The sequence below is a fragment of the Anguilla anguilla genome, chromosome 18, assembly GCF_013347855.1.
Source record: "Anguilla anguilla isolate fAngAng1 chromosome 18, fAngAng1.pri, whole genome shotgun sequence".
Taxonomy (NCBI): Eukaryota; Metazoa; Chordata; class Actinopteri; order Anguilliformes; family Anguillidae; genus Anguilla; species Anguilla anguilla.
This window is the reverse complement of record NC_049218.1, coordinates 15,778,782-15,801,443: the sequence shown is the minus strand read 5'-3', so window position 1 is coordinate 15,801,443 and position 22,662 is coordinate 15,778,782. Positions and strand designations below refer to the sequence as shown.

Below are 22,662 nucleotides of genomic sequence, written 5' to 3'. Positions count from 1 at the left end.
TTCTGCTAGCCCTGCACACCTGCCAGGATGGAGAAACTTGGTCTAAATGTCAGGTTGTGCTGGCGAGACAGGCAGTGCAGGTGCCTGTGTTTTCTTTCACCTGTGCAAAGAGGAAGTCAGTCTTTGATATATGGAGAGAAAAAAATCTTCCAATCTATTTTTATATGGTCTATGCTTCCAATCCATTAATTTGTGATTTGCTTGTCATACACACAAGCACACTCTCTCTCTCTCTCTCTCTCTCTCTCTCTGTCTCTCATACATAAACACAGTGAGCTCCATATGTTTTGGGACAAAGGCATGTTTTATTCTTGATTTGGCTCTGTACTCCACAAGTTTTTAGTTTTTTTTATTCAAACAATTAGTTCAAACAAAATGTGTGTTTGAAGTGCACATTTTCAGCTATTATTAAAGGGTATATTAATACACTTTTGAGAATTTGCACTTTTTTTGATTAGGAATCTGAAATTGTGTAGTACAGGACTAAATACAGAAAAAAATTTCTTTGTCCTAAACATAATATATGTGTGTGTCTGTGTTCAAGTCAAAACTGAATCACAGGGTGGTGATTATATTCCTGTTTTAAAGCCTGCACAAACTTGGGTTCAGAGTGCTATCCAAAATGCTTGGGAGGAGAAAAGGGGGATTTGATCATTTAAAAAATAATTAATTATCTTCCATAACAGAAACTGCCTAGCTGTGGCAAGACGCTAATGTTAAAATGATCTGTATTAAGTAATATGATGTATGGTTTTGATACTAACAGGTTTGTCAAGCTATCTTGTGTTGCGTGCAGTTCATACATATTATATTTCCAAACCCAGCAGTGGTGCTTTAAAAGCAGAACAGAGTGATGCCAAAGAATCATATTTCATAACAGCACACCAGGGCTTAAAGCCATATATAAAAGAATTGATCATTTTTCACACAGCTTGCAGCTTGAATTATTTTTTTATAATAACTGTGCGTCTTGTCTAGATTTAGAAAATAAACTTCTCACACAAATAACGTGTAGTAAATTCAGGGAACTTACTTTATTCAAGCAGTTTAATGCACACTTTTTTTAAAAAAACCTGTAAATTATTTCCGAATATCACTCTGATTTCCTCTTCGATGTTGTCCAGTCATCAAGCTTGGAGCTCTAGGAGGTCTGTAGTGGCAGTAACTCCATGCAGGAGCAGATCTGAGACTTTGTACCCTGCTGTTGGTTAACAGAAGTTTGTTGCTGGCCTGGGAGATCCCAATGTCTGGTCTGAGCTAACGTTCTTAGCTGCTGAAATTTAGCAGACCGCAAAATGCTTGGTCTGCTTGTAGTCTTGGCATGGTGGCTTCTACTGTCCACTGTACGTGTGGGAATCTGTCTGTACCGGATATCCAGGGTAGTCTGGTCCATCAGCTGCATCTGCCAAAACATGAATGGACAACATATTTTTTTAAATAATATATTGATAAACGTCTAAACAGTTCCTGAAAATTTACACCTATTTGTCTGATTTCAGAAAATGATCTTATGCTGTATCTGACAGGTACCCTCCTTTTAAATAGTTAGTCATGTTAATCATTAGTTGCTTAGCAAAAAGGAAAACCTGCTTCTATAGTTTTTCTCATAATGTTTGATGTTTTGTTAAAATATAAAGACATCTTAAATGAGCCATGTGTTACAAACCAGGAGAAATGTCATCTTAAGTGTACTTTGTGTTATAAACCAGGAGAAAAGATACCTTAAATGTGGTGTATATTATAAATCAGGAGAAAAGACATCATAAATGAGTTATGTGTTACAAACCAGGAGACACACTATAGTATGAGCTCCACGGCATGGTAGAAGGCCTCCAGCTTCTGCAGCTATCAAAAGGTTGTTCTATGGTCTTCAGGTGGTCAACTATCTGCAAGAATGTAAATAAAAAAACACACCATAAAGAACATTAATGAAACAAATGTCATTAACATAACTCATCCTTGTCTTGCTTTTTCTTAAATTATGGTATTTATATTTTTGATGTTTGTGTTTCATCATGCAAAAAAAGGAAATAAATGTGAAAGAATGCACCTTATCAGTTGCATACCTTCAGAACAGCTTGTGTGTGTTCACTGCCACCCATAGAAAGGTCTGTGTTTCCTGTGGAATGTAGAATATATACAGTATGATAAGAGAAGTGTTATTTGCTCTTCCAACAAATTTCTCCATAGATTCAGGAGTCAGAAATCAAGTGGTAATATTCATTCTACACCACAGCCATAAAAACAGTGGCATGGACATGTAATTACATGTATGCACACATGCACACACACACACAATATGAATGTCATGATACCAATTGTTTGGGGATAGAGAGGCAGCTGTGAGATGAAGGGATCAGGAGGGTCGTTGCTAAGGGTGATTGAGGTGATGCAAGGATCTCTGCTGTGGAAGATTCCAGAACCGTAGTCATCCTCACCCTCTGTGTACTTATAGAAGGTCTCTGCAGAAAAAGATAAAAGACCTGTGGTCAACTGTTGAACCAGTAATAGCAGTAGTAGTGTTGGTGGCGGTATATAGCTGCACCGCTGGGTCTTCAGTTGAGTCTACTGAAATGCATGACGGAACACAGACGCAGTTATACACACACTAACCTGTGAACCTCTCCAGTGAGGGACAGGTGTCCGGCTGACTGGTTTCTCCGTAGGAGAACAGTCCACCTCCATCACACTTAATATCAGGATCAGACTTCCTCAGCCCTACTGGAGAACACACACAGCAGACAAGTATGCATCTCAGACATTTCAACATCAGTGGTCAACATCCAGCATTAATTATTGTTAACTTACGTAGCACAGCATACGAGTAAGATGTGACATAATTAAGTTAAAAAAAGCCCCCCGGTTCTCCACTAGCACAACAACACTAGTCGAATATATAATACAACTGCTATTTGGAACACTGAAAGTAATAACCTAGATGTGTTTAGTCCGTAACATACAAAAAACTTACATTGTAAAATTTCATATTGAAAACAGACTGACAAGCTATAAAATTACCGCTGTCATTGTGTAATAGACATCCAGTCCATGTTAAAAAGAATGCTAATGCTAACAGAGTGCTTATTGTCAATTTAGTCCTGTTCTCAGACAGAGAACCTGCCCCTTGGCTTACTGCCTGAATAAATTTGTTCAGAAATATAAGATGGCTACTTCAGACTTTTGTAAAAATTTTACTGGCTAGCAGTCAGAGCCCTGGGTAAGCTCACCCTCCTGTTTCTCACTTCCTGCCCATGTAGCTTTACAGCTGATAGCTGATGAAAATTACAGACCTAGTCAGTCTGATTTACAAAACGCAGCCAAAGCAATTCACCAAAGAGAGCATTGGGTTTGGTGGTCTCTCCCATATTAGCAATCATGGAAGTATTGAGTAAAGTATTTGAACAAATATTAGGATCATGTAGACCCTGAAGGCATTTTACCTTTCCTGCGTTTAGGAGTTTTAGTTGACGGTAGGATCATGTAGACTCGGAAGGCATTGTTTCCTTTTTTAATGCTCTTATCATGAAGTTCCTTTACATCTGGCAAGGAATTCAAAGCACACCGAAAGTTGGCTTTCCATGTCTTGGGATCAGGCTTGTCAATTCCAGGCTTGAATCTGCCTGTGGAACATAAAATGACATATCATAACATATCAAATCCAAGTGCCAAGCTGTAAAATCCTTATAGTATGACTGTGGCAATACTGTGGTAAAAGCGCTCATATGAAGTCATCATAGCTCAGGGTCAGCATTTGTGGAACATAATTCATAACTTCAATCACTCAATTGTTTCCACTCTTTACTGTATATCAGTCATATTGGGAAATGTACATACATTATTGGTGCTGATTAAAAAAGTTATAATATTAACAATAATTCTGCAATCTCTAATTTATTTATTTTTTATTCATAAAAATCTGGTATAAATCTGGTATGAAGATTTGCAGATAAAAGGGAGCGCTGCGAGTGTGAGAGTGTGACATGATGAAAGTTTATTTCCTTTGGGTGACATTACATCCTGCACCAATTGATGGGGTTGCTAGTGGTGGCTGCACCTGTGTGAAACTGGAGTTTTCTCTGTGGAAATAAATGAATTTCTCAAGCTTACCCAACAACCCAACAATTTTTTGACTCTATATACAGATGTCTTTCCCATAGATCTAAATCCAGATGTCACTTTAGCCGCTGCTCCTATTGAAACACTAGTCTTTGTGTTTGTCTTTCTTTAATTTGTCACCCGTCTGTAGCTTGTAATGGAATGTAAGGGTTACAATGTTACAGTTGTTGACATTTTACAGTGCTTCTGTTGTAACACTAGATACATAAAGCTATATGAACATGTCATGTTGCTGCATAGACTGGAGCATAGAGATTTGTCTGTCTTATCACCCCTGCATTAAGATATGGTATGTAGTTGGGATAGTGTGATAATTAGTCGGTATATGTTAAGTTCACAGGGTGCTTCTCTTGTGTGAGACATTTTAATAGGTATTATGACTCTTAAAGTTTTTACAACAATAGAGTGAATATCATATCAAAAGGACCATGATCAAGTACCTGCAACAATTATTTGATATGGTACATTTACAATTCAAACAAGTTTTGAAAACATAACTGATCACCTTTGGTAACAAGTCCATATGATCCTTGTATGTAATATAAATCTGTGTATCTGTGGAAAGGTAGAATCACCGCTTGCTCAAAGTGCACTGGCCAAGGGTGCCCAGACTTGCTCCCTTACCTGTGTGCATCGCCCAGTTTCGAAACAGAGTAGCGTCCTTGTCAATATTCCAACCGTGTCGAGCTGCGTGTTTCCATGGAATCTGAAATATCCCTGCTGTCTGAAAATACGCAAACGTGCCCAGTTATCTATTGCAGTGCATGCTACAAAGTAAAATGATACCAGAGACAAGTCCCAACAGTAGTGCTGTCCTTTAGTTTATTTTGGTGAGCAATTTTCTCAGTATGAACCCTGTCAGAGATTTCTGTGTTTAAACTACTACCTGAGGTGTTTTTGCTGTGGAGTAAGGAACTTTGGACTGCATTATTTTTGAAAACAACTTTTCTGTTACCAAAGCAACACAGAAATCAATGAACAAGGATTTAAGCATATTTGCTGGTATCACTATTTTTGAGAATTTTATGTGATTACATTTACTTGTACTAAAAGTTGATAACAATCTGTAGAGTATTTTTAAAAGCTTTTTTGTTTAAATTTGTTAGCATAGGTCCTGTGATTATAAGGAAACAAACATATTAAAAGGGTTCCTATATGATCTGCCTTTTATCATATGCTTCAAATATAATGTAAATGGGTATCAAGTGAAACAGCAGTAACCATCACCTGTGTGATATTTGAACACCACTTAGAACAGTCTAATTGATTTAAAAGAGTACTAGGTTCATTTAGTTCTTGTTTTTCTTGGGATATGTGGAATGGTCAGATTTTTTAAGCACTAGCAGCCATGCATTTCATAATATTTATTGATATTGAAGTTATAAATATTACATGAACATTTTAAAAATATTAAATCCATTGCTGATAACCTAAATTAATCCCTCCATTGATACCATGGATAGTACACTACTACAAAAACAACATACATTACTTGAAAAAACTGTTACAAAAACAAGTCACTTCTGAAGGTACGTACAAGAAACCATAGTGATCCAATAAAAGTTAAAAGGTTAAGGATTGACTGCTGGATATATTACCCTATTCTGGTGAACAATCTGTTTTGGAAATGCTCTCTTAAAATGTATAATATTACAGTTATAATAAAATTGATAAATAAGATTTTAAGTTATAATTTAGAATAAGTCATTTCAAGAGCATATTTCATATCACACTTCTTGTGGTTGTTAATGTGGATTCCCTACAGTCCCAGCAATAAGAATAACTTTATACCTTAAAAGACAATGACCATTTAAGGAAGTGCACATGAATCTGCGATTGGGGGTTTAGGCATTATTGTTCTCATTTTCTTATGAATTTTTTAAAGACACATTAAAGTTAGAATGAACATTTGGTTAATCACATTTTTGCTTATCTCATTTAAGTGCATTTATTTCAGGGACAATGCACAATAATCAACACATCAGCAATTTAGCTATACTCTATTATTTTCTATTTTCTAGTCCCTTGGCAGGTGAAGATGAACAGATACCGAGTATCCAACTTGAAGGATTAAAGACAATAATCAAACCACACTTTTTTTTTTACACAAAACTCTGACTCTTCAAACAATTAAATCAAATTTAACACAGTGGCCTTTTTCTAAAATAAAAATGACGGTAAATCCATTTCAGAACAGTCCTGGTAAGATCAAAAGTCTAAACCTGATTTCAATTTTAAGATCAATTTTCAATAGTAACCTAATCATATCAAGCATTTAAAGGAACCTTGAATACCTGCATTCAGTGCAGAATTTTGTCTTACCTCATCCAGCCAGATAACTCCTGGGTACTTTCCAGAGTATATCTGCTCCTCCAACCAGGGTCTCAGCCGTAGACGACCTTGGTGCATCTTCCGTTTGTCCTCAACCTCCCCAACCTGTCTGTGTTAGACCAGAGCCTTCACCCCGCCACCAGATGCTACAGCCAACCACAGTCTTCTGCACTCATTCAGGACCAACCTGTTAGATACTCAACACCTGCTGAGATCACTACTAAGTCGTTTAGGAACTTGATCTAGTCCACCAAACCACCGTGCGTCTGACACACGCACACACACATGCACACACACACATCTCTGAGAGATCATTAGATGTGAGCTGTAGACACACTGAGCTTTCAGTTTAAAGACAACATTAGTTTGGTTGCAGGGCAGCTTGTTTTTTTATTACTAATCCAACTGATTCTACTATAGAAATGATCCACACTGTTAATCAGATACAAGAGCAACCTGTTAAGCCGGCCTGCACCTATGGGGCGTGAGATTACAATCATTACTCCACATTTCAACACCTCTCACAGTATTTCATTTTTTAAATCATTTTTATTCTCTGTTATTCTCAACTCTACAATAACATTTTAAAAGATAGAAAAAAGTTAAAAGCTAAAGGCAGCTCCACTATGACAATGCAGGAAAGTCAGCTGATGTAAAGCTGCTTCGCTTACCTCAGCAAAGATGGCTCTCAATCACATTCCATCAAACCCATGGGACTGTACCACAATCTGCACCAACAGGTTTAAACTGTTCCTGTTTCCAAGGAGTCACTGGAGAGTTTCCAGCGCACTTGAGGCACACTTATGGAAATGCCCCTCCTTCTATCATTGCAAGAACACAATAGCTACACTTCACCTTGTATGTGTATTGTGACTTGATGATCGGCACAGGTTTGCGCTGATGACAGAGCAAAGGATGTTTAAGCAGGTTTTTTATCTGTTGGAATTGCTCATCACTCACACTGACAAGGACCGTTCAATATTTATATTGATGGTTTTGTGTAGAAGCGGGAAATGCGGTGATTTTTTTTCCTCACCATGCTCTTTGAACAAAAATGAAAGCTCTACTTTTAGGTGCATACCTGCAATGTAGTGTAGGATAGCCATTGTAGTTTAATAGTGAGGGAACTGGGCTTATAACCAAGAGGTTGCAAAAAGGACACTGCCCTTGAATTCAGTACTTAACCTGTATTGCTGCAGTATACTGTATACACAAACACACACACACACACATATATATATATATATATATATATATATATAAATGGATACTACGTAAAACTGGAAAAGGCTATGTAAGAGCATGTTCTACAGTAAATGCCTGTAATTTCATGTAGTGCGATACTCAGCCATCATGGGAAATCCTACTTTAGGGCTACAAGGAGACCCAGGACTCCATGTCAGTGCAAACTGATAGAGCAAAGCTTAGGTAGAACACTAAACACTTTGGCCATGTGACAGCACTGAAGATCAATTGAAAGTTCAATCTCCAGCTGTGCAGATGCTTGTATCTGTGAGGTGTTTTAGCCATATTCTCTCCATATTACTGTTATAAGAAGAAAGATGATGATTTCTGTGCACTGGAGAAAGGGTTTATGTGCTGGTCTTGCTGGGGTTCATGGTTCTGTAGACTTTAACAAGACCCCTAGTAGATGCATGACATTGAATAATCACCACATTTCACTGTCGGTATGACCTTCTAGCTGCAGCTGGTAGCAGCTAGCAATAGAATGCATATTACGAAGCAAATTAAGATTTAAATTTTGCTTTGTGGCAACAATCAGATTTTTTAAGTTTGACATAATCTAATAATTCCTTTCGAAATTGTGTAAAATACACATAACTATACATTTCTATTTTAGAAAAGAATTTAGTTTTTATTCTCTTATAAATGAAAGTGCTCTGGTGTTTCTGTCCTGCAGAGAATGCACCGTCATGAATTATTTTAGCAGATAGTCCTTGTGACTCTTTTCAGTGCATCAGCATGTTGTATCATGGTGCTCAACCTAACATCCCGGTACTTCCCAAGTTTCTAAAATTTATGTATTTATCAAACTGACTCACATTGTCTTTTTGATCCTCACGAAATCTCCTCTTTGTCTGGGAAAATTCTTCTTGATAGCTCTACTTTAGGTTTCTATGGATGCCTTGCAGTTTTATCAAATAACCCGACAGAGGATAAATACAACTTCAAAGTAAGCCAAATTACAGGAGTGACATTTGTGGGTGTCAAAATATGTATTTGTTTTGTGGACACACTTTGTAACAGTTATTTATAAGGTTTTGATATAATAAAATACTGGCATAAAAGTGCTGGGGTACCACATTGCAATCCATATAGTTTTAAGAGTTTTTACAGTATATACATAAGATACATAAATAATTAATGGTCAGCTTTGTACGCAGCATTATCTTCCTCCATTGGCCTGGCATCCCTCCGGCTGTTGGGCATAACGATAAGGGGGCGCTCCTGGTACGAGGCCAGCAGGTCGATCACTCGGTCTTGCAGGCAGTTGGTGGTGTCGATGCTCTCGCTGATCTTGTGCTGGATGCCCATCAGCTCCTCGGCCACGTCCGACACGCTGTCATTCTTCTCTGCGATGCGGGAGGCGATGCGCGCCACATTCTTATTGGTCTCACACATCTCACGGTACAGCAGCCGGTTCTGCCGTGTCAGAGAGCGGAAGCCCTCGCGCAAGGCGGCGGTGTGCTCCCGGTGCGCACGCAGCAGCTGCTGCTCGAACGAGCCCAGCACAGCCGGCCTTCGGGGGCAGGACACAGTCTGGGCCCTGACAGGAACTCTCAAACCAGGACAGGAAGTTACCACCCTGGTACTAGTATGGGAATCCTTTTTGTGCATGCTCTCTGATCTACTGCCAATGAGACATCTTTTATTAACTTCAGCTTTAATACTGGTATTAGAGTGTGCGACAGAAACTGGAGAAAAAGAACAGATGTTGATCTCAGCGTGAGGTGGTGTTGGGACAGAGGTGAGTGGAGTTTCTTCAAAGGGCTGATCTTTTAATGGAGTTTGTTCTGGTTCAACAGACGGTAGGGATGTTTCGGGTGACACTGAGTCTGTATCAAGAAATAAATCTAAGAAAAAGAAGACTCATTTAAAAATTATAAAATGTAAAACCCAGTTGCATACAGTTCACAATAACATACAGTAATAAGCAAGGCTCAAATAAGTATTTCATGTCTAAACATTTTTTCTAGAGCTGGACTTGTATTTAATGTTTTATAAATCAAAAAAAGATACAACACCTGGCAAATACTGGCAGCAAAATAAAGGCAGCAAAATAACATACAGTATGTGGATAAAGCCAGAATGTCAACACTACCTTCAGGGAGATTACAAGCGGTAGAGTTTTGCTCCTCGTCTTTTATTACAGTGTGAATGCTGAAAGCATCAAAGCCTTTCCCGTCGTCAGGTAGCTGGCTCAGAGAGGAAGTGGAGCCGTCTCGGGGAACGTGGCGCCGTGCATCCACAACCTTCGCTTTCGTTCGCCGCTTCAAATCCTGCCAACGCCGTTTCACGTCATTTATAGTGCGCTGGATGCCCGAAGCAGAGCAGACCCTCTCCGTGATCTCGAACCAGATCTTATACTTCTCCCGCGTTGTGAGGCAGTTGCCCTGGAGACCAAACAGCGCATCCTCGTGCCTGGTGACTTCCTCTAAAAGGATGTCAAGCTCTGCGTCTGTGAATTTGTGCTTGCGCAGACGTTCCCTGGGTAGAGTCATGCTCAGTAAAATATTTCCAAACTGTGGAGGAGTAAATAAGTTATGTTTGAGTATTAAAACAGTTGCAAGATTGTTAGTGTCATGCAAGTTTTCTTTAATTTGGTACTGGGGATTGTATGTCTATATGTTGCTTTTTCTTACAGCCAATCTATTGATAAATTAAGGTGGTTTATTTCATGTTTAAGTTCAACAATCACTTTTCCACTGCCAAACTGCTCTGTTGTACAGCTCTTCATTTTCCACAAATGGTTCCATTTCAGTTTTATTTTCAGCCAGGCATCCAATCACATAAATTGTAACTGCACAGTTTCCACTATCAATGTGTAATTTAATAAATGAAAAAGCTGTACATTTTATTAATAGGCCTGTAATGTGAATATAGCCAGCACATTCATTCTTCATGATTTATTGCAATCTCTTATACAATGTGGCCTTAAGAAGGTCAACTTTCAGCAGACATTGAAAGTACTGAGTTTGAGAACCCCTCATGCAATGAATTTCACCTTATATTTGTTTCTCTTTCTGAATCTCGTGCTGCACTTGGCTGCAGCTAGTTAAAGTAACCATTATACTCCCCATCTGAGTAACCATGACAATTTGGTTCTGCAATTAATTATGCAACACAAAACATGCAATTTGCTTAATTTTGGAGCAGAGTTCACACAATTGACACCGATGATTGCTTCTGCTTGTTTGGGGGTCATTTATTTTAACTTTCTCTTAACAGAGTGCTTTTTGTGACCTTCCTAACAGGGAGATTCTCAGTCAGATCCCAAACAAAGACAGTACTGCCATCTTTGCAATACTGTCTTTTCAATTTACAATTATAACCCAGGAGAAAAGGAACGCTTTACATTTTATTCAGCCATTGTAAATATATTCCTTTTTAAGGGACCTCCATTTGATGTAGCCTAATTAAGGCAACTGTGAATGTGCAACGAGTAATCAAGCCACCAGAACTGTGCTGTTCATTCTATGAAAGATAAAATATAAGGACCGATTCCTTCCATTAGTATTTGATTAACACTTAATGTGCAAACTTACAAAAGCCTTAATGTAATCTTTCCAGTTAGTTGCACAGATTTGCTCATTCTTGCTTTAAAGTAACATTTAAGAAGTTTGTGCACTGTCCGTTTGTTAGTTCGCTTTAATCCTTTCCTGAGGTTCTGCTCATTGTGCTGTTATTACACCGAGGCGCTGTTTTTGCCGCAGCCATGATACCTTGCTAAACAAGAGCCTATTCTTATTGACGTCCGGACCGTGCCGGTATAGTGTTTTCGTACAGACAGCGGGAGAGGCGCTGTTTGCCTCCTGAAAAGCCCAAAGAAACTAAGAAATAAACAATTGCACAGGTATATCAGTACGGAATTACCTTTTCCAATGCGTCCCGTTTTGCGTACCTTTGTATTATTCAGTCTGGTTCCATGTAGCCTTCATTTTTACTAAGCATTACTATGGTAAATCGCATGAAGAACAAATTGCGCTGCAGCACGGTGGGTAAAATTGAGTTAAAGAACCTCACCAACGATCCCAAACAAGCGATTATTTACCAGCAATTCACATATTTTAAGTTGCAGAACATGATGCTTACCTTAGCAGAATATTTTCGAAATAAGTGTGCAAATTGCACGACGTTATTCTTCTTTGTTACCGTTTAGTTCTGGTGTAGGAATGGCTGCTAGTACGCTATTTGCGTTTGGTTGCTGCTGACGCTGTCACACTGCTTCCTGAAGCTCTAGGCACGACTAGATTATTTCAGCATGTATATTTCTAGTTCAGTGGCTAGCCTACAAGTCTACTAACCAAAGAAGGCTAAAGCAGTTTTAAGATAAAGTAGTTTACACGTGTGTTATTTTTAAGGTATCATTAATACATTTCTTCTGCGACTTCATTTTGTTAAATTGTCGAATGTGCTTTTTCATTTTGACTGATACACATGCGATGAGGTGGACGAACAAGACGATTGCCCTTTAGTAATGGCTGCTTTCACATGTTGGCTATGTTCTACTGTCAACGCACTAGTCTGGCTTCACTCGTTCCATGAGGCTGCAGACAAGCGAGAATAAATTGCGGCGTTACTTTTTACAAATGGAAAGCAGTTGTCCGCTTGGTGGACCTTTATCAGAGCTATATTTAACTTACACCCCATCCTAATGAAAAATAGCCGAATGCAGGACCACCGTTAGAAACTGCAGCCTGCATTGAAGTCTAATCGATGTCATATTTTCACTGTTGTACTATTGATTTGGTTAGGATCTCTGAAATAGTGATATGCCAGACCTGGGCGTGTATGGTTTCATAGTCGGGGATTATTTTTTTATTTTCAATAAACACTTTGGAGTTTTAGTTCACAAAATATTACAGAGTGGATATTTGGTTTCAGGAAGTGCATTTTGTGTAGTTGCCCTTCTGCAACGTCATAAATAACACTAGAAGTATAGCTTGCTGATGGCAAACAGACCTGGTATATAGCCCATGTCATGTAAATGTAATTTCTGATGAATATAAGAAAACACTTATTTTGTTGTTGCATGTTAGCTGCGGATTTTATGTTATAATAGTGTTTATTCGTGTATAGCCATTTTATGTAAGTAATTTCAGAAATTGTTTGAACTTTTTCTAGCTAATTAATTGGCATGGCTCGTGCTGGGTTCAGAACCCGCTGTAAACCTACTGTCATTCTCCCGTATCATGGCCCTGAAATATCACAGTGCACTAAAATCTATTTTCAGGACATGACTGATTCCAGAAAATCGTATCCTATTCCAATAATAAAAAAATGTTTAAAAAACACTTTTGGTGTGAATATGTTCGTTCCTCTCTTGAAAAGGATAGTAAATGCATTTGTCATCACCACTTTTGTAGACAGTAGTTATTTTTTAACTGTATCCTTACATTTTTGTTATTCTCTCCAAAATGGTAATTGATTCTTCATCAATTTATTGTCCAGCAGGAATAGCCTTGATAACATTTCTTATTGGCATACTGTTCTTAAAGCAGTTTACCTCAGTGATATGATTGTATATTCTGGCTAGGTCACTTAGATCATCTGACAGCAATATGATGGCCAGTCCTAGAACCTGGTTGAAAAGTGGGGAATCTGCTTTCTATGGCCCTCTCCCAGAAAACCTTGGAGCCATCAACACTGTCAGCAGTTATAAAAAGAAACTTAAAACACATCTATTTACTGTTGCTTTTAACTACTGTTGCTTTTAACATGTTTTTTTAAATATTATTTTTATTTGTTTTTAATATTGTTTTTATTAAACTGATTCTGATTTTGCTATCTTTTTTGCTATCTTTTGTAAAGCACTTTGTAAACTTTGTTTTTATTTTTTATTATTATTATTTTTTTATTTTATTAGTTTATTAGTTACTTATATAAAATATAAGTTTATTATTATTATCATTATTATTATAAAGCATATTCTGTGTTGTAGGCTAATAGACTACATTGTCTGTGTTACTTTATATTTATTTGGTAGAAATATTGTTTTATTTTCCAGATTATTGCAGAGCAATGTTTTTACTTAAAATGTGGATTGAGGTTGAGATTGTAGTCCACAAATTATCAATGACGTCATGTAATTTTGAGTGGTTGTCTTCGCAAGGCATCACGGGTGAAAACCAGCAGTGTCTATTTGTTTGTACGTCATTAGTAAAGGCCACCAGTTACTGAGCTGCTGTCAGTTGATCTAGCTAGCTAACGTCATTTTTTTAAGATTGGGAATCAGCTCAAGCTGATATTTTGCCACTTGGTAACACGACCTCAGTCTGCTTTTGCCTGCAAAAATGGTTTCTTTCAGCAGCTCTGAATGGAGGTCTATTTGCGAAAAATTTCGCCGTGCCCGAAATCTCTCCGAGGTTGAATCACGAAAAGACCCAGATAATGACCCGTTCCGCTCTAAGTACAACGCCAGGGAGCTTTTGAAAGAGATATACAGCGATCTAAAGAACTTTGATACTGGGGAAAATGACAACGACGACAACGACCAGCCTGGAGAACAGCATTCAGATCCAGCAGAACCTGAAGGTGAAGGCAGTTGCAGCGGTCATGCTGGTGATTCTCCTGCCGGTCTAAGAGCAGCCAGACTGGGAGTGATTGAGTACTACCTGGGGGTAAACCATGTAGAGACAGAGGAGCTGTCTGCTGGAGAGGAACATTTGATGAATTGCATTAAATTGTTGGATAAATGCAGCGTATCACAAGAGAACGTCTCGGTGTTTATTCAGGCCAGGGTAATAATATATTTCTGAATTATTTTCCTCATTCGTTATATATAATGTGACGTTGGTTACTGTCGTTTCCTTAGACTAAAGTTATTGATATGTCAACTATTATGTTTTTTCTCACACTGTAGTTTAGCTAACGACGTATCTTATTATAAGAACTAAGTTAACATTAGCGTTCTATTGTCTAAAACAGTAAGGTACATTGCATTACCTTGTGTCAATGTATGTATATTTTTAGCTGGCTAGCTAGTCCAATATAGGCCTGGCTAACTTGGCTAGACTAGCATAGTCATTTTAACTGTTAAACGCAAAGTTTGCCGTTCTGGTTTGGTTGAGTTTGGCGAAATTGCAAAGTAGCTGTTAGCAACTAATGTCGCTATTCTTGGTCTGACTTTCAGAATCAGCTGGGCATTCTCTGGGCTGGTCGAGATGAAATCGACAAGGCGCAAGGGTTCCTGGAAACTGCGGAATCTATGTATGTTCGGTATATGAAAGAGGTAAGCTTAGTTTGTCAGCTGTTGGATTAAGAAGTTGGATACATTTGCTTTAAGGAATTATTCACTCTGTGGAAGGTTTTTTATTTATTTAATATTTTGCTTTTAGTGTATGTTTTCTAGTGGCCTTAAGAGGTTGTATGTGCGATAAAGATTTATTTAGTTTGATACTTAACTTGCCAGCTTTACAGTGGCAGATATCAGAGCATTCGTGGGTTTGTGGTCTAAAGCAAAAGGCACAGTTCTAGTATAGTGATGGTCCCCACAGTATGGTATGTTAAGGCACTGCTCTAGTGCATGGTTGGGCCCCACATGTATGCCTTATTGAAGTGCCTTTGTGTTGAATCATCTCTCATGCCTAATATACAGTATAACAAAAAAGGTGACTGTGAGATGTTACACTCCTCGCCTGTGACATGCAGCCAATTCATTTTGGCATAAAATGAATTTATAAAGAGGTGTATTATTTTAAAATGAATACTTAGGAGTTATGCAAATGTTCCGCCAGGAGATACTGTTCCTTGCAAGAGGCTAAATGCACATTATCCTTACTATCAGCGACACTGAATAGTTGCCTCTTAACAGTTTTCATAGTTTCATGTATTATGTTGTTGTATTTCACACTAATTATGTAGCAAAAGCACAAGGTTTTCATGACAGTTGGTGATCTGATGTCGCTCACTGTCACACTCAAAATAAATCATAAGATCAAAATGTATTTGTATAGTGCATTTCACAAACAGTTGTCACAATATGCATCACAGATAACCCTGGCCTAAACCCTCACTGGAGCAAGCCTAAAGCAACAGTGGCAAGGAAGACCACTGCTTTAGGCTTGCTACTGTGGGGGTTTAGGCCAGGGTTTACTCCCATGTTAAGCTGTGTGCTTTGAATTTAGCAGCCACAGCAGATATAGCTACCCATACTCACAGAGCACAAACAGAATGAATCTGAGACCTTTTGAATATTTATTTTTGTCTAAAGGATGGCCAGCCCCCTTTGGACCTCACAGATTTTTTTGTGGTAGAAGAGGAGGCGTTATCACAGCAAGAAAGAACAAAGAGGTAAAAGGGTTGTTTTGGTTTCTCTTAAGTTTACTTTGTTTTGCTAACCGTGTGTTGGTGTATGCAGGGAAGTTGCGAGTGACAAAACTGAGGAGTAGGTCACTCCCAACAGGAATGGATGTGCTTTCTCTTTTTTCCAAACAGATTTGAAATGGCCTATACCCACACCTTGTATTACCTGGCTCAAGTGTACAAGAATCTGGAACAGTATGAGCGAGCAGGGCGCTACTGCCACAGCACCCTCCAGAGGCAGCTACAGTTCAACCAGTTTGTACCCCTGGAGTGGGCCATCAATGCAGCCACTCTGTCACAGTACTACATCACCAAGGTAATCAACTTGAGCTTTACTATCCCACAGGGAAATCTGTTGTGCGGACTGGGGCAAAAAGAATAACAATTGTGACACCAAATGGCATAAAATTGCATAAGATTCAGCTCTCACATTACAACAATGCATACTGTGATGAGCAATACATAGTGACAAAGGACACATACAGTAATGATCAATGCATACTGAGTGATGCATACAGTAATGGTCAATATATACAGAGCAAAACATACAATTACAAACAATACAAGCAGATTAATATATACAGTAATGATCAGAACAGTTATGAGGGAAAAATTGCAGCCTCAGGCACAGTCCCCCAGGTCCTGAGTATGCTTTTAAATCTTGATCACCATCAGTTGCACGGTGCTCTTTCTTAAACATTGTGCCTTCTTGCCATGATGCTCCATCTGACCTGTTTGCGTCTGTAGTCCTGCTATATGGAGGGCCGGCACTGTTTGGCAGCTGCCACTGTCATCGCCGGGCTGGCTGGGGACGTTCCCTCTGAGGCTGCAGCTCAGGAAAGTAGGTGTCCAATAGCATGTTTTTCTGTTTAACGTAAAAGGAAAGGTACTCTCAATGTTGCCTGCATGAGTCTTGTATGGTGTGTCACCTGCTAGCAGGCCAAGTTGTCTCCAGGCAAATTTGCAGTAGTGAAATGACATTAAACTAAGTGTTTGGGTGTAGGTCAACAATGAGCTCATTTGAAATGCGCTTAAATGAGCTAATTTGAGGGAAAATATCGGGGGTTAATATTTGGTAATTGGCTACATCATTGGACTGAGTCATTTTGCCGCATCTTTATGCTTCAGACGAGGCAGAATCTGAGAAACGGGAGCAGCTTTGTCAGAAGAGGGCAGAAATATCCAGGTGCTGGATCAAATACTGCCTGAATCTCCTGCAGGATGCCAAGAAACTCCTGGAGGTACCTTTATCTAAGACCGTCTCACACATAAAATCATAAAGTCTCATCTGTTGATTTCAAAAACAAAATCATAACCCTGCCAGAGAATCTTTACATGAAATGGGGTGTCAGTGTGGGATAATGAGTAGTAGGCTTGTTGCAGTGTTACTGTTTTGACGCCAGTATTACTTTTCTCTTAAACACCGTTATATACCGGTATCATCAAACTTCACCACTAGGAGAGCCGGTTGGATTTCCTCATGAGAGGAAGTTCAAGTTTAACACTCAAATGTTAGTAATTCACAAAATGCTTTGCAAGAAGAAACTGAATTCTTACAAATAATGGTAAAGTAAAACAAATGTAATGAAATGTATAATATGTAATTATACATTTTACAAAGTTGCATATCATTTGGAGGGCTTTATTTTGATTTGGTAAATGTTTGTGGGGTGGGGGGGTTATTCAGGACAACATTGGGGAGCTGGATACGGACAGGCAGGCCGAGCTGAAGAGGTCGCGGCAGCAGGAGGAAGACGAGAAGGAGAGGGGGAGGAAGAGCGCGGTGCTGTTCAGCTCCAGCGACACCTTCGACTCCATCTGCAGCCTGGAGGAGAAGGTGAGCTGCGCGTTCCCGCTGGACTTCGAGGAGGCGCGCGGCATCTTCCTGACCGGCCAGGCCCACGTCACCCAGGCCAAGGAGTACTTCCAGATGGACGGACACGTGACGGATCACATCGAGATCTTGCAGGACCACAGCGCCCTGTTCAAGGCCCTGGCCTTCTTCGAGGAGGACCTGGAGCGGCGCTGCAAGATGCACAAGAGGCGGGTGGACATGCTGGAGCCGCTCTGCCGCGACCTGAACGCTCAGTACTACCTGCTCATCTGCCGCCAGCTCCAGTTCGAGCTGGCCGAGACCTACTACGAGATGATGGACCTCAAGCTGGCCATCGCGGACAAGCAGGACGAGCTGGACGCCCACTCCATCAAGAAGTTCAACCACCTTTGCACGGCCTCCATGAAGTACTACCAGATGTTCCTGGACTCCACCCGCTCACCGGAGGGGAAGTTTCCAGAAAAGCTGGAGGACGAGGTGCTGCGCCCGGCGCTGGTGGCCAAGTTCCGCGTGGCGAGGCTGCACAGCCGGCTGATCTCGGCGAGCCCCGTGGTGCAGCTGGAGAACCTCGGCAACTCGCTGAGCTGTTACAACTTCCTGGTGCAGTACTGCCAGGACCACCCCGAGGCCCGCCCGGCTGTGGAGACTGAGCTGGAGCTCAGCGAGGAGATGGTCAGCCTCCTCCCGCTCAAGATCAACCGCCTGAAGGCCAAACTGGTCTCCTCAAACTGAGGGCCAAACTGGCCCCCAGAAACCAAGGGCCAAATTGGGCTCCTCAAACTGAGGGCCAAACTGGCCTGATCAGTCCAAGGGCCAAACAGACCCCCTCAAACTGAAAGCCATGCTGGCATTGTCGTAAATGATGCAACTCCAGAGTGAAAGCCTTATTGATCTCTCTCAGTGCACTACACTCCCCCTATAGCCATATCCACCTTTCGTTTCAGTGATACGTGTAAAGTTAAGCTAGTCTTATGTTTCTAAAGCCTCAGCTTTCAGTTAGATACAATGATTCCTCCTCACCCCATCACAGGTATCTATAAATTTAACCTTTCCTCAGAATGAGCATGATCTGCATCCTGTTGTCTGTAGCTTGCATTCGGTTATTTTGTGTGACCATGTCTGTGCACTCTGGCATGATAACAGTAGTATTCTGTGTATAAAAAATAAATAAAAATATTAACTTACAATCTTGTTCAAGTTATTATTATTATAATTGTTGTGTGACATAAACTAACCCTAACCCAACCGTCCCAATACTTTTGAATTTAACTGTACATATTTGATCACTAGGTGGGGCTGGTGTCCAAATGAACAAAGGTAATCAGTACAAGGGCAAGAGGCTATGACATGTTACTGGAAGCTTTGTCTGTTCTGCTAAATGCAGTTTTTTTACTAGTGGACCATAACAGAAAAATTATGCCTATTCGTTTGGGGTTTTCACGTTTTAAGTTAAAGCTTTTGCTTTTAAAGTTTGAAATAATTTGACTCCCAATAGTATTGTGCTAATATTTTTGAGCAAGAATTGTTTGTGTTTTTGTTTTTTAAAAATACATAAATAGGCTATTTCAAACTGTTGTGTATCATTATTTTTTGTGGGGTGGACAGCTCTCCATGTTCTCCCTAATTACAGAATAATAACTTCCCTGCAAAAAAAAACTAGAAGGAAATGATAAGCAGAAGCGTGCAGTCAAACGCTGCTCCGGTCTACAGGACTTCTGGCCGCTGTGCCCCTGCTGCTGTCGCAGTTTGATTCACAGCGCACCGCTGCTTTAAGAGCAAGCACCTTCACAGAAAGCTTTGTGTCATTCCTCGGCTAAAATTCTCAATTTAAAAGTTCTGATCTTCTCGGATCATGCAGCTCTCATGGGTCTTACTGAGTAAGCATTTTGATGAAGAAAGGGCTATTTCTTCAGAGTTGAGCAATAACAGCACTACCAACACTTCATTTCTACTTCCTTTTTCTGAAGAGAAGAAAATATGTAATGTATAAACAGACTTTATGCAAAGCAAGTTGTTTATACATAATACATTTTCAATTATCTATACTCTGAGTCAGAGTGTGTAAAAGTCCAAAATGGATTGGTTGTACGTTGTGAGAGTTGATTTAACACTGAACACTGTACTGTGTGTTTTCTGTACCCTCAGAATGTTTCAGTGCACAGTACTCATCTGCAAACAAACAAGAACAAGAAATGAATACTATGTTAAAAATGATAAAGTGAGCAACTGTTTAAGTGTGGTCATTAAAGCTTTCTCAGTCTGGCCAGCAGTGACACTAAAAATCCCTGAGTTTAACTGGCTAAAATCCCCTTGGGGATGCTATACATTGCTGGTGGTTGAGGGGAGTTTTCCCCTCCCCCTGCACTGCACTTTCGAGATCTTCACAGCTGCTATATAAATGAAAGCCATTATAATGAAAGCAGTTAGTTAATAATCTATAGGCTTGATGTAAGGAAATCAAACAAACAGCTTTGAGCCGGTACAACAGGTTCTCTCTTCTAAAACCCTTAGGGGGCCTCCTAGCAAGTTGCTACTAGCAATGTACCCACACAACCTCTTGCAATCTCTCCCAGCTGCCATTCCTTCCTGTTCCCCTTCTGACTGGAAGCCGTCATTCACCCTATGAAGTGAGTGGTCTTGGGAGTGGGGACAAAAGAGTGCGACAGGTGCCTGTCTTGCTAATTTTGAACCAGTCCCAATGCAGCAATGTGACTGTTTGAGTGTTTAACCACATAGACTTTCCCTAATAATCTCACTGTTCAGTTGTGTCACTCTGTCTGACTACATGCCAGTTGGACAGGGGTTTTTCTTATTGTAAGAATTCATCATTCATCAGTTGTAGAGGTCTTCCTCAGCCTACCAGCACCTTTCCGATTACTGAGCTTACCAGTGCTCTCTTTCTTCTTAATGATGTTCCAAACAGTTGATTTTGGTAAGCATAAGGTTTGGCATATGTCTCTGACTGATTTTTCTTATTTCTCAGCCTCATAATGGCTTCCTTGACTTTCATTGGCACAACTGTGGTCTTCATGTTGACAAACACCAATCACAGACTACAAGGGCAATCTAAAGCCAAGACTAGATATTGAAAGGTCTATAATACTTGCACTAAGGAAGCAATCACACCTGATTAATCAGAAACATCTGTGAAGCCATTTGTCCCAAACATTATGGTACCCTGAAATGGGGGGCCTATGTATAAAAATTGCTGCAATATCTACATGGTGAAACCAGAATTAATAAAATTTACCTGTACCGTTCGGCCCGTCAGAGAAGCGGATTAGTCTTGGTTGCGCCAGCTGGTGGAGAGAGCACACGCACCTGGGTTGTGTTAGCTAATCAGCCCAGGTGCTTAAAGATGTGCTGCTTTCCACTGTTTGGGGCTGAGACTGGAAGCTCACACTGAGAGCGCATTTATGATTTTCATTTCTGTGTTCACTCTGGGTGAACAATGTGTTTAAAGGGTTTAACAGAGGGCAAAATTAAAGTAATCTGCCACTGGGAAGTTGGAGGAGCTGGTGCCGGCTGAAAAGTGGGCCAGCTACAGGCAGCGCATGGGAAAGTGGTGACAGAATGCATTTTACGTTGTTTTCACTGACAGCTGAATAACTGAAATACTGATTGTATGAGTATGAACACTAATAATTATTGATCACGGAGCTTGCAGGCTTATTGCAATATGGTTAATTTCTGTCCATCTATTTACACAGAGGATTTGAAGCAGCGATTCTTCTGGTGAATTTGAAACAGCAGGAACGGTTAATTTGGTTTTTGTTTAAAGTGAAACATTGAACAAACAAAATCAAATAGCCAGCCAGCGAGATGCTCTTTTGCAGTTCATAAAATCTGTTTTCAAACTGGAAGCAGCCGGTTAAAATAAGTGAGTTTTTGATAAATTGTTTTAACATGGCTTTGCAGTTTCTAACCAGCGAGACATTTCACAGTGCTCAAACTGTGATTAATTGGAACCAAGCCTCTAGGAATAAGCTGAAGAATAATTTAAGAAAATCGCTCCCGTCAAGACAACTGTCCTTTGGGTGAATCTGAGCAGTGCATTCCCCACAGTGATTTCCCTGACTGCTGCATATCTCATTGGACTGTGACTGTCAGTCTCCAAGGCAGCTGTAGGAGGCTTGTTTATGCGTTTATGGTTTGATTAAAGGGGGCTATTGAGTCCTCTGCAGTTGATTTATAGCCTGGGCTGGCTTAGTTAGGCTTGGTTTGGCTTGGGGCCTGACACATCACTGTGAGCATGGCCTGGTCCAGCTTTTTGACCGGAACCATGATCACAGTCTTTTCCTTTCCTTGGTCCCTTTACTTTTACAAACCTTTATTTCAGTAGGTGATCTGGGTTAATACTGCAATCCTCAGACTTATATACATATTATTACAAAATTCTTTTTAGCATAAATATGAAACATGATGTACCTGATTATGATCACATTTGCAAATTCAAAAATATTATCCTACATTGTTATAACGGAACAATTTAAACAATAATGATTTGTTAAAAGAACAAGACATGATATTGAGGATGATATTAAAAATAATAATAATGTGATTAATTTATGTTTGTTAAAAGGAAATTCTAAATAAAGTAATTTTGTTGATAATCACACTATATAACTGCTGTTTATAATCTCTTGTGCTGAACCTTTTTATTGGTCAGGTGACTTAACGGAAAACTGTGAAATTATGGAGAACAGAAACCGTGTCAGCCAGCCAGAATAGATGGGACGTTGCCTTCAGAAACAGAAAAAGCAGGTAGCAGAAAAAATAGCTGCTATCTGGAAGCAAAGGGAGAGTACAATTTCAATTCTCCATTTTTACACATC

At 39.7% G+C, this 22,662-nt stretch overlaps 3 protein-coding genes across 6 annotated transcripts; 1 reads left to right on the top strand and 2 right to left on the bottom strand.

Annotated features, from left to right (window-relative positions):
* Window positions 1-1,010: 1,010 nt before the first annotated feature.
* On the bottom strand, window positions 1,011-8,522 carry irf1a (interferon regulatory factor 1a). 3 transcript variants are annotated; one of them, XM_035399614.1, is made up of 9 exons: window positions 7,119-8,522; window positions 6,439-6,556; window positions 4,741-4,840; window positions 3,441-3,620; window positions 2,614-2,721; window positions 2,316-2,462; window positions 2,067-2,119; window positions 1,787-1,886; window positions 1,011-1,402 (listed from the first exon to the last, which is right to left on the bottom strand). In XM_035399614.1, exons 2-9 carry the CDS (start codon window positions 6,523-6,525, stop codon window positions 1,332-1,334), a joined length of 846 nt encoding a protein of 281 aa, XP_035255505.1. In that variant the 5' UTR covers window positions 6,526-6,556; window positions 7,119-8,522; the 3' UTR covers window positions 1,011-1,331. The 3 variants fall into 3 exon arrangements, with proteins under 3 accessions (XP_035255505.1, XP_035255504.1, XP_035255506.1); XM_035399613.1 differs by having other exon boundaries at window positions 6,439-8,522; XM_035399615.1 differs by having other exon boundaries at window positions 1,799-1,886; window positions 6,439-8,522.
* Window positions 8,523-8,665: 143 nt separating this feature from the next.
* Window positions 8,666-12,509, bottom strand: LOC118217666. Of its 2 annotated transcripts, none has more exons than XM_035399611.1 (3): window positions 11,782-12,509; window positions 9,791-10,211; window positions 8,666-9,542 (listed from the first exon to the last, which is right to left on the bottom strand). In XM_035399611.1, exons 2-3 carry the CDS (start codon window positions 10,188-10,190, stop codon window positions 8,830-8,832), a joined length of 1,113 nt encoding a protein of 370 aa, XP_035255502.1. In that variant the 5' UTR covers window positions 10,191-10,211; window positions 11,782-12,509; the 3' UTR covers window positions 8,666-8,829. The 2 variants fall into 2 exon arrangements, with proteins under 2 accessions (XP_035255502.1, XP_035255503.1); XM_035399612.1 differs by lacking the exon at window positions 11,782-12,509 and adding an exon at window positions 11,563-11,738.
* Window positions 12,510-13,982: 1,473 nt separating this feature from the next.
* Window positions 13,983-19,014, top strand: kifbp (kinesin family binding protein). Its single transcript, XM_035401172.1, has 7 exons — window positions 13,983-14,429; window positions 14,822-14,920; window positions 15,902-15,981; window positions 16,126-16,309; window positions 16,741-16,834; window positions 17,122-17,234; window positions 17,681-19,014. The coding sequence occupies exons 1-7, from the start codon at window positions 13,983-13,985 to the stop codon at window positions 18,557-18,559; spliced, it is 1,896 nt and encodes a 631-aa protein (XP_035257063.1). The 3' UTR covers window positions 18,560-19,014.
* Window positions 19,015-22,662: the final 3,648 nt, after the last annotated feature.

What these genes read in the sequence shown, in the direction of transcription:
- kifbp (XM_035401172.1), top strand. Translation starts at nt 13,983, where the DNA reads ATGGTTTCTTTCAGCAGCTCTGAATGGAGGTCTATTTGCGAAAAATTT. An exon ending in ATGTTCGGTATATGAAAGAG is followed by an intron (nt 14,921 to 15,901) that starts GTAAGCTTAGTT and finishes TTTTGTCTAAAG; the next exon opens with GATGGCCAGCCCCCTTTGGA. An exon ending in TGAGGCTGCAGCTCAGGAAA is followed by an intron (nt 16,835 to 17,121) that starts GTAGGTGTCCAA and finishes TTTATGCTTCAG; the next exon opens with ACGAGGCAGAATCTGAGAAA.
- irf1a (XM_035399613.1), bottom strand. Translation starts at nt 6,525, where the DNA reads ATGCACCAAGGTCGTCTACGGCTGAGACCCTGGTTGGAGGAGCAGATA. An exon ending in ACACACAAGCTGTTCTGAAG is followed by an intron (nt 1,887 to 2,066) that starts GTATGCAACTGA and finishes ACATTCTTGCAG; the next exon opens with ATAGTTGACCACCTGAAGAC. An exon ending in ATACTATAGTGTGTCTCCTG is followed by an intron (nt 1,403 to 1,786) that starts GTTTGTAACACA and finishes ATGTTTTGGCAG; the next exon opens with ATGCAGCTGATGGACCAGAC.
- LOC118217666 (XM_035399611.1), bottom strand. Translation starts at nt 10,190, where the DNA reads ATGACTCTACCCAGGGAACGTCTGCGCAAGCACAAATTCACAGACGCA. An exon ending in CGCTTGTAATCTCCCTGAAG is followed by an intron (nt 9,543 to 9,790) that starts GTAGTGTTGACA and finishes TCTTTTTCTTAG; the next exon opens with ATTTATTTCTTGATACAGAC.